Source organism: Nannospalax galili, unplaced genomic scaffold (assembly GCF_000622305.1).
Source record: "Nannospalax galili isolate Female #2095 unplaced genomic scaffold, S.galili_v1.0 scaffold1477, whole genome shotgun sequence".
Classification (NCBI taxonomy): Eukaryota; Metazoa; Chordata; class Mammalia; order Rodentia; family Spalacidae; genus Nannospalax; species Nannospalax galili.
The window spans coordinates 679,952-690,146 of NW_008339642.1; the positions used below are offsets into that span (position 1 = coordinate 679,952).

At 38.5% G+C, this 10,195-nt stretch overlaps 1 protein-coding gene across 4 annotated transcripts in view; it reads right to left on the reverse strand.

The window, feature by feature from the left end:
* Plcb1 (phospholipase C beta 1) overlaps positions 1 to 10,195 on the reverse strand; it is an 803,221-nt gene that overhangs the window by 164,838 nt on the left and 628,188 nt on the right. For all 4 annotated transcript variants that reach the window (XM_029564145.1, XM_017798487.2, XM_008834353.2 and 1 more), the window contains 5 exons: positions 6,948 to 7,102; positions 4,329 to 4,493; positions 3,723 to 3,822; positions 2,075 to 2,179; positions 1,371 to 1,480 (listed from right to left, as the gene is read on the reverse strand). In XM_029564145.1, the coding sequence (XP_029420005.1) occupies positions 1,371 to 1,480; positions 2,075 to 2,179; positions 3,723 to 3,822; positions 4,329 to 4,493; positions 6,948 to 7,102 (635 nt within the window). The remainder of the gene's footprint in view (positions 1 to 1,370; positions 1,481 to 2,074; positions 2,180 to 3,722; positions 3,823 to 4,328; positions 4,494 to 6,947; positions 7,103 to 10,195) is intronic.

The following is a 10,195-nucleotide window of genomic DNA, read 5'->3' on the forward strand; positions in this document are numbered from 1 at the left end:
TCAAGTCCATCTGGTGGGGTCTCCTCAGCTTCCTTGATCAAGAGGCCAGATGACCCACCACCATTACAGGACATTTTGCGCGATGCTCATCAAAAATTTTTATTCTTTAAATTTTCTATAGAAAGCATGGGTTACTTTTTTCATAAAGAAAAGGTTGCTTAATAAACATCACCAACTTACTGCCTTTGCTGTTAGACATATTTATCTGAACAATATTCAAAGTTTTTTTTCTATACTGTTAGTTCTCCATTAGTTCATGTTTCCTGAAATGTCTTCTAAATATTCAAAATGAAAAATGAAACATGACTAACTTATATCACTATTTTTAATGTTTCTGTCATGCCAAATAGTCATTAGATTATTTTTTAAATCAAAAGGATTGCCTGCCCATATACATTAATATTTTTAGACTTTTTAATATCCATTTAGCCTTCATTAATGACTTTTACACTTGATAGCTAATTTAAAATAATATTCAAATTGGGAAACCATATGCATTTATATATATATAATATATATGAGATAGATAGATGATAGAGAAAGAGAGAGAAGGAGAGAGAGAGAGAAGGAGACAGAGAACACCTTATGATCCCAGCACATGCCAGACATTCTTCTAAGTATTTAAAAATTTTTATTTATTTATTTATTTTTAAACAGGGTATCACTATGTAGCCGGATGAACTTGAACTCACAGAACCTACCTGCCTTTGCCTACTGAGTGCTGTAATTAAAAGTGTGCACCACCATGCCCAACTCATTTTTAAATTAAAATGAGCCAGTCATTATATATTTTGTGTGTGTGCACGTGTGTGCATGTATGTGTGTGCATACATATTATGGCACCGGTGTGGAGGTCAGAGGACAACTTACCAGTCAGTTTTCTCTTTCCACCACGTTTGTCTAAGCACTTAGGTTATCAGTCTTGGTAGAAGTGCCTTTACCTTCTGATCCTCTTAACCTCACCAGTCCTTGTTGACTATTTTGTGTATTGTAAGAGATCACAAGCCACTTTGAAAATACTTAACTTTAAATCAAGAATAAGAGAGGATACTAATGATTTAATGAATATCTCTTAGTGACTTAATCAGTAAATCATCAAGAAGTCATCGAGAAACACTGAAACAGCAAGCTGTGCACTGTCCAACGTGACCACAGATAAGGAGCTCGTGTTGTCATGGGAATACCAAAAGTGGAGAAGTGTGGACCATTTGGTCAGTCATCTACCGTCTTGTGACTTGAGGCTGAATTCCATGAAAGTGTGCTCCATTGTGCCCTGTCTTTTCCTGAGGGTGATGCTGCATAGCCCGCGCTGGCGGGCCGGTGTGAAAATCATGCTTACAATCATGCATCACTATCAGACCGATTCTTACCTCTTTCTTTACTTCCTCTTCATCTTCCAGTGTCAGGGCGGCCAGTTGCTTAGCTCTCTGCTCCATCAGATTCACATAACGGATCGGGTTTGACAGAGCTTCTATCACATCTAAACAGGGAGGAGGCATTCTAGATCAAGGGTTCTGGGATGCTGACTACCCATCATCCATTCATACAAGTGTGCATCGGTGCTTTCATCCACACAGCACTGTTTATATCCATCCCTGCAATTCTCCACTCAGCTATCCACATTTTACAAATATTCAAGGGTCAGAACTTTGCTGAAATCTCAGAGAAACCAAAGTTACTGAGTTCTAAAAGTCAAATGATATGCATTTCAAATCAGGATTCTCCAAACTGGAGATTCTTTGGCTTCCCTTCGAGGACTTTATCTATTCCAGAAATGGCTTACGTACACATACTTGCTTGTTTGCTTCAGCTAGTGTTTCAAGAATGGAAACATTTCGCATATAGAGTACGCTATCTAGCCTATCGGAGCAACCCAAGGATGTGGCAGTTTGGGTCTCCTTTGCATCACTATGGATAGGCAGATATGACAGCCATCTTTGGACAAGGAATGTGCGTTCCACATTTGTCACAGACTCCACCACTTCCCTGCCTTGCTCTCAGGCTTTTTGGTAATCTAAACACTTAAATCTGTGATTCTCAGATGACTTAGGTGATCCCAGATGGCAATGTTTACCTGCATACGTGTCTGGTACATAGTCTTTCACCTCTATGTAGACAAAGACAGCTGGCAGCATCAGAGGCTGGTTCCTCTCATTCCGCAGACAGATGTAGTGATAGCCTGGGGTGAAAATGATACGGCCTGTCAGTTTGTTATATCCACTGACACCTGGGTGTTGGAAGTGCTTATTGTAGGTGACTCTGAGTGACAAGCGGGTCACTTTTTTCTCATTGTAATTACATGGTTCTTAGTGATAAGTATTATTTTCTCAACAGGCAGGAAAACATTGCTGATTCTGATTTTTCTTCTAACTATATTTTTCCCCACAAAGAGAATTCAAAACTGTAGGTCACAGTTTTTGAATTACTGGTCCAAATTTCCCCCTACAATAGTATCATACTGTGATTTCTTGACCGGGGCTCTGTCTTGTCCAATGGGACATCAGTGATATTGGGACAGGCAGAGGCCGAATGCATACACGCAGAACTAGGGGCGTTTCTATGCCAGTGGTTTCCCAAGGCGGGGTCCTGTATTTTGGGTGCTGCTGACCCCAAATGAACACACATGGAAAAGATCTAAACCTAACTGGCACCCTGAAGCACAGCTGTGCTACTGAGCCCAGGCTAGACCAGGTAGTTCTTTTGCTGTGGCTGATGTGTTTTGTCTCCCAGGTTCCTGTGTTGGAGGCTTGCTCCCCAGTGTGATGATGGGAGAAATGGTGGGATTCTTAAGAGATTGGTGCTCCTGTCCTGGGGTCATTGGCATTGCCTTCAGGACACATTAGGGTAGCTCTCCTAGGACCCATAGTTAGTTGATTTAATGTAATTTAATTACTTTCCTTGTTTTTCATGGTTCTGGGAATTGAATCTAGAGCTTTGCACATTCTAGGCAAGTGTTCTACCACTAAGCAGTTTCACCAGACTTCTTTTCACTTTTTTTTAGTTGCCCAGACTGGCTTTGAACTTGTGATCATCCTGTTGTAGCCTCCTGATTAGTTGGGCTACAGGCCTGGGCCACTAGGTCTTGTTAGAGTTAGTTCTTGAGGGGTTTTCATGAGAAGACTTGCTCTCTGGATCCTGTTTGGTACGGTGGCTTCCCCACCCTCATCTGCTAGGATGTTCCCAAAGACAGGCCCTTACAGAGGAAATGCTGATCAAGCCATCTGATCTTGGACCCATAGCCTCTAAAATGTGAGTAAAACAAACTTCTTTTCTTCATAAAGTAGCCTGCCTCCAGTATTTTCATTACAATCACAAAAAGGAAACTAACACACAGTGTCAACCCACAAACTCATGAATCAGGAACACAAATATTTGTCTGTTTGCTTTTAGACAGCTTGTTACACAAAATTATTGTAGCCAAAGTACAACATGTGTTAATATGCACATCACAAAATAATATATCTTTAATCTCAGCACTCAGGAGGTAGAGGCTGGTGGATCTCTGTGAGAGGATGGCCAGCTTGGTCTACCTAGTAAGCTCTAGGCAAGCTGAGGCTACAGGGAGACCCTGTCTCAAAAAACAAACAAATAAAAAGGCAAAATGCAAAACTACCAGATTTAAGTAAATAATCGTATAGCCTTTGTTATAAAGCAAAATCACAAAGCATCAGTAGTTCCAAAATCATTCTTTAATGATAAAGTATCTCAATACGCTATCATACCTGGCCGAATGGCTTGTACTGGCAAGATCCGGTGGCCAATAAATTTGCCTCCCTCTTCGTATGCTGCTATCCTCAAACAGGCCAGAGAAGGCAGCACTACCTGTCGAGCAAGAAGAGCGCTGGTTACAAGAACGGACAGCCGGAGCTAGAAGGGCGTTACAGATGCAGCCCCTGCCTTTACAAAGCCAGGTAGAAGTTTCACTCAGCTAAGTTAAGCAAAAAGTTAAGTGGCTGCTCTAGGAGTTAAATTTTAGGAGGAAAAGGCATGTTACCAGAAATAGGGCTTCATCTATGTGTATCCCCTTGCCCCAGAGAAGCAATTATGTGTTTGTCTAAAACATAGGCTACTTTCTTTTAACATGCACACTGTCAATGTGAAAATGAACACAGGGGTCTTGCCATTATGTTAGGTGAGAATTTGGGTTTTTAAAAGGAGTGACTTTTATAAACAAAACTAAAACCACAGCTTTTGTTAAGCCTTAGAAATACAATTGCTTTATAAACTTGTAAATCTCCCCCCACAATTAATCAAGTAATTGCTTATTCTTCCTGTGTTTAAAACACCTGGAAAACAGCTGCATCTCACATCAAGCACTGGAGACTCACCTTCTTGAACACAATCGGTTCTTCTTCCCAGACAGGATTTACAGCATTCCCTTGGGACGTCTTGGTCTTAAATGCTTTCCTCCTTGTGTCCACGGGCAAACCAAACATATCCACCTCCACATAAGTCCCAACTTTCTTATCAGAAAGAAACTGCCCTGAAATGATCTAGAAAGCAATCAAAAAGGAAGTCTTGATAAATGAGACAACCCCAAGAAGGCACAAATGCTGGTGAGTGTGAAGTAGAAGCAATTGTAGAGCCATCATCCTTTCCAGTTAGAGTTGATGGCGAGACTGAGACTGAGGGGCAACGAGAGAGAGACGTATAAGAGGACTAAATGAACAAGCATCCCTAGAAGCCACCAAGCCATCATCACCTCCTTCCTCACCCAGTTAGCCATCTGAACAATTATTGGTCTTCTTTTTCTAGCTACAGAATGAACCAATATTGTGGAGGTAGAAGAAGTCTTAAGACCACATATTCCTGAAGTGTCTCCCATGCCTTCCTCTGTTTGTAACCCAACTGACAGTATCTGAGGGACTAGTCACCTGTCATAAAGGTTAAAGGACACATTAACTTAGGACCGACTTGGAACTGTATTGGCGGCTAACTGGGCAAGGACAGAGGTAATGATACACTGGTTTTGGTGAGCACAGACCTTCTACCAACCGCTGCTGTTTGAGTTTCTACCTCCTAGCAGGCTTCCTACAATGTGTTTGAAGCTTTTGAGTGAGATCAGTTTCCTAGGATTCATATGCCCTGAGGTTTTTGGATGCTCGTGTCTTTTGATGAAAGCAAAGTCCTTAAGTAACCACGACCCAAAGCCACAGTATTGACATCACTCAGATAGGATAGTGGATCACAGTGTTAGCCTGTAGGTCTGGAACTATCAAGTCTGTGCCAGAAGAGCAAAACAAAGGCATGACAGGACAGACAGGAGCCCGATCCGGTTCTAATGGTGATGATGAAGGCAGAAGGGACTCCAATGGCCTTACTGTCAGCAGAAGCCACAGGGCACATCTGTTAGGTCTTCCCTTCATCTGGATTTTCCTGATCTAGGTCATGATTTTATAATTGTTTCTGCTGTCACAGTAGAATTTTCAAGACAAAAATCAGTAAGCAAGAAATCATGTAGGAAATAAGAATCTAAATAAGGCCACAATACTACTTATTTGACTGAATTAGGACAATTGACAGGAATTCTAAAAACAATATTCTGTTACTACACGAGTGTGTCTTAATCACTCTTGACAGGAATTAAACTGAACATCATTTACTGAAAACATTTTTTTTTTTTGAGACAAGGAATCACTGTGTCGACCTAGCTGATCTGGAACTTGCTGTGTACACCAGGTTGATCTCAAACTCAAAGAGATTCACCTGCCTCTGCCTCCCCAGTGCTAGGAATAAAGGTGTGTGCCATTATGCCTGGCTGAAAGCAATTTCTCAAAGTAAATATAATTATGCAGCACTAATTCTGCCAACTTTATTCAGTTTGAAATAACTTTAAAAGATAGAAGACATTTCACTGAAATTTTATTTTTGAAACCGGTGCAAAGTGACGCTTTGTGATACCAACCAACTGAATAGCAATGTTAGACATAGTGACACAGATCCGTCATCCCAGCACTCAGGGGGTAGAGTCAGGGGTACTGAGAGTTACAAAGTGAGAAACTCCTTCAAAAGCAAGAGCTAGGGATATAGGGCAGGTGTAAAGCACTTCCTTAGCAGAGGCAAGGCCTTGGGTTTGATCTCCAACATGGAAAAGTGTTTTGAAAGAAGAGAACTGCATAGGTTAGATAGAAACTAAACTGTTAGAGGACCATTTGGATACAGGTTTTCAAATGACTTTGTTAAATAAAGATCAGTCTGAAAATTGTGCATATGTTTAATTTTTAGAATTTTGTTGGTCCTACAGTTATTTAGCAAAGCACAAAAAAATGCAACTTTTAACTTTTTATAACATTCTAGCTTCAACACTATTTACCGAATCTATGGAAATATCGGTAAAAGTGGAAAACCCTTTTCATAATATTAAAATACTTCATCACATGGGATAAAATACTTCTTGAAAGCTAAAAAATAAAAATCTCCTGTTACTTCTATTTCAGAGCCTGAAGAAAATGATTTGAAATTAATTTTCAGGATCAGATTCATATTTAATAAAGCAACCCTTTAAGATTATTAAAATGATTTTTAAAATCCCCGAATATCTCTGGTAGATTAAAAAACATGCTACATAATTTGAAAGCTTTTGTTCAATAGTTAATAACTTAGAATTAATGGGAACTGGAGGATGGGAGACGGAAAGACCTGATAACAGGTGGCTGCCTCTCCTGTGCATTTCCCAGTGGGATATTTACACCAAAAACGAGAATTGGCCACAGGGAGTCACAGTGCTTCATTTGATTGAGTTAGGCTCTGTTTTCTCTCATCCTGAGAATGAGGGTGAACTCCTTATCTCATCCTTGTGGTCTGGAAAATGTTCAAATGTAGATCTGATCCTTAAAAGGAAAAATGTATGAAGAAGGCTTCACTAGCTACTAAACTCTTAATGCAAAGGGAACATATGAAACTCTTCTCAGTGGTGGGTTTGTGACGGGGGAGGCGGGTGTATATACCTTAACGGACAAAGTGTTGGCCACTATCCCATCTACGATGCCTTCTGTAAATGGATCAAAATGCTTGTCCGGCCTCCTCATGAACTCTGGCTTTAGTCTGTAGCCGCTCTTCCCGTTGTACTCGTACATCCCCATGTTTATTTGCATGGCCAGGTCTGTTACAAAAACACCTCAGTGTGAATGCATTTGTGTTTGCAGCACTAAAGTAAAATTATAAAGTGAGATTATATAATACCACAGTCTACTTTCCTGACGGTTCACACCTTTTTATTTTTTACAAAGGAAACACTTACACGTTGTAACAATTACAGACACAAAGAAGCAAAATCTGCTGTAATCTCCAAATCCAGAGAAAACATTGCCAATAGGCTGTGTTTGTCCACATTAAATATAATTTATGTCCATTTCCTTAAGAATTTTTCTGCCTTAATTTAGACAGTCGTATAAAAGGAAATTCCTTTGAATACAAATATTTGAGTTGATTTTTACCCAGTTCCCTCTTTGGTCACATTCATTTTTTTTTTTTTTTCCCTGAACTGTTACCATGTTTCATTTGGTGAAAACATAAGTGTTTCAGTGGACATCATTATAATGAAATCTCTGAAGACTTCATCAAATCCAGTTTTTCATGGGAAGAGTGGAATTTCTGAGTCAAAAAGTAGGCACATTAGCTGGGTCTGGTGGTGCTCACCCTTGATCCCAGCACTCAGGAGGCAGAGGTAGGCAGATCTCTGTGAGATGGAGGCCAACCTGGTCTACATAGTGAGTTCCAGGCCAGCTGGGGCTACAGAGAGACCTGGTCTCAAAACAAACACCACCACCACCAAAAAATATGCACATTAGAAAAGCATTTTCTTTTCTCTTGCTAACTTGCACTCCGGACAGTTTAAATTAATGTATACGCCCTTAAACCATTTTAGAGAATTTTGTGTTTTTGGTTTTTTTTTGTTTTTTGTTTTTCTTTGGTCTTTTTGAGACAGGGTCTGGCCTGGAACTCACTCTGTAGACCAGGCTGGCCTCGATCTCACAGAAATTCACCTGCCTCTGCCTACCGAGCGCTGGGATTAAAAGTGTGTGCCACCACGCCCAGACAATTTTAGGGAATTATTTTAAGGACTGACTTCTACATACTTCACAGCACAGGGCGCTCTCATTATTGTTTACTAATTTATAAGAAAAATACTTTCAATATGAATTTCTGTGATTAATTACAACTACTAACTAATTACTCATTAACTCTTTTCCAATGGACAAAAGTTACTGGCCATTTTTTTTTCTAACAATCAGTGTATTAAATTTATTTTATTTTAGGGGTTAAAAGGAATACTTCTTAGGGCCTGGGAGCCAGCTCATTGGTAGAGTATTTGCCTACCATGTGCCAAAACTTGGCTTTGATCCACAGACTGAAAAACAAAAACAAACAAAATAAAACAAAACAAAAGAAGATCTTCAATCCTAAGGAATCTAGGAGCTTCCAGCTGTTCCAGAACATCTGTGATGGATTTATTTTTACTAATCAGAACAATAAAGAGGTGGTGACAGGATTGTTTCAGAGTTCTATGTAACAATTTTTAGAGCAGGGAAAATATATGAAAAGTTCTCAATTACTTAATTAAAATATTATAATTATGATACCAAAATTGGACAAGAAGAAAATAACAGACACAATACTTAAAATGACTTTACATCCATGCTCAGATGCTACGGAGCTCAGAAAGTAACTGACTGTGACTAGTAATAATCAGATATATAGAGATTAGAAATGCATATGCATCTTAGTGTCAGTTGTATTAAAAATGATTTTTTCTGTACAAAACTGTGTATTTTAATAACGAAATGGAGTTTTTTTCAAAGTTTAAAACCTCATTTAATATTATGTCTTATAGGGTTTATACAGAGTACAATATTATATAACTGTATTAACTCAACTGTAAACCTAATAATTTACAGCCAGTTTTGAAAGAGAAGCATCTTAGCTCTGGAAATTGTTATTGAATATGTCAATGCTGTTGTAATGAAATGCCTCTTCTAATCATTTGGTTATGAAATAAATAATTTAAAAAATAATACTAATTAGCAGATGTGAAAATCATTACCATTGAAAGCTACCTGATGACTTTATACCCATGCTCAGATGCCAAGGAGCTCAGAAATTAACCGAATGTCACTAGTAATAATCAGATATATAGAGATTAGAAACGCATGTGCAAACATCTTAGTGTCAATTGCATTGAAAATGAATTTTTCTGTATGAAACTGTGTATTTTAATAATGAAATGGAGATCTTTTTTAAAGGCTAAAACCTCATTTAATTTTATGTCTTATAGGGTTTATACTGAGTACAATATTGTATAACTGTAACAATTCAACTGTAAACCTAAAAATTTACAGCCAATTTTGAAAAAGATGCATCTTAGATCAGAAAATTGTTATTGAATATGTCAATGCTGTTGTAATGAAATGCTTCTTCTAAGTATGTGGTTATCAAATAAATGATAAACTGCAAAAACAAAAAAAACACAGTTAATTCCAAATGTTTAAGAAATTGTATTATTAAGCAATATCAATTGAACAAAGAAAGTACCAAAAAAAAGAGAGAAAATATTAGGCCCGTCATACTTGAAAACAATTCCAAGTGCTTAAGAAATCACACAACCAAGTCACATGTTCTAAAAAATACAACAAGCACGTAGAGTTCATATAGGAACCAATGTGTATTTACCCCTAGGAGAGCTGGAAAGATAACTGATTGCATTAATTCACAAAAGATTCCACGGACACATGATTGCCCACAATGATGTCCAAGAGGCATTTAATAACACCCAATGAGATTCCTAAAACACTGGGCTAGAGATGTAGCTTAGCAGTAACATGCTTGCTAGTATGGACCAAGTCCTGGGTTGGATCTCCAGCAGTGTGTGCATGCATACACACACACACACACACACACACACACACACACACACACCTCTTAAATGCTATTAGTCCATTAGGAATATATACTTTTTAGGATGTTAAAAACATCTGCTTCAAAATAATAAAAAGTATCCCACTCAGTGGCATGGCAAAACAGCATTTAAATTCCTATCAATCAGTAGCACCAAAATGGAGAGGAAGATACCCAGTATCAACTCTCAGTCTATTTTAGAATCTAGGTCATCGCAAAGAAGGAAGGGAGAGAAATTTGATGTGATAAACTGCTGTGTTATATGTCTGAAGAATCCCACTAAAATAACTGATAATTTATA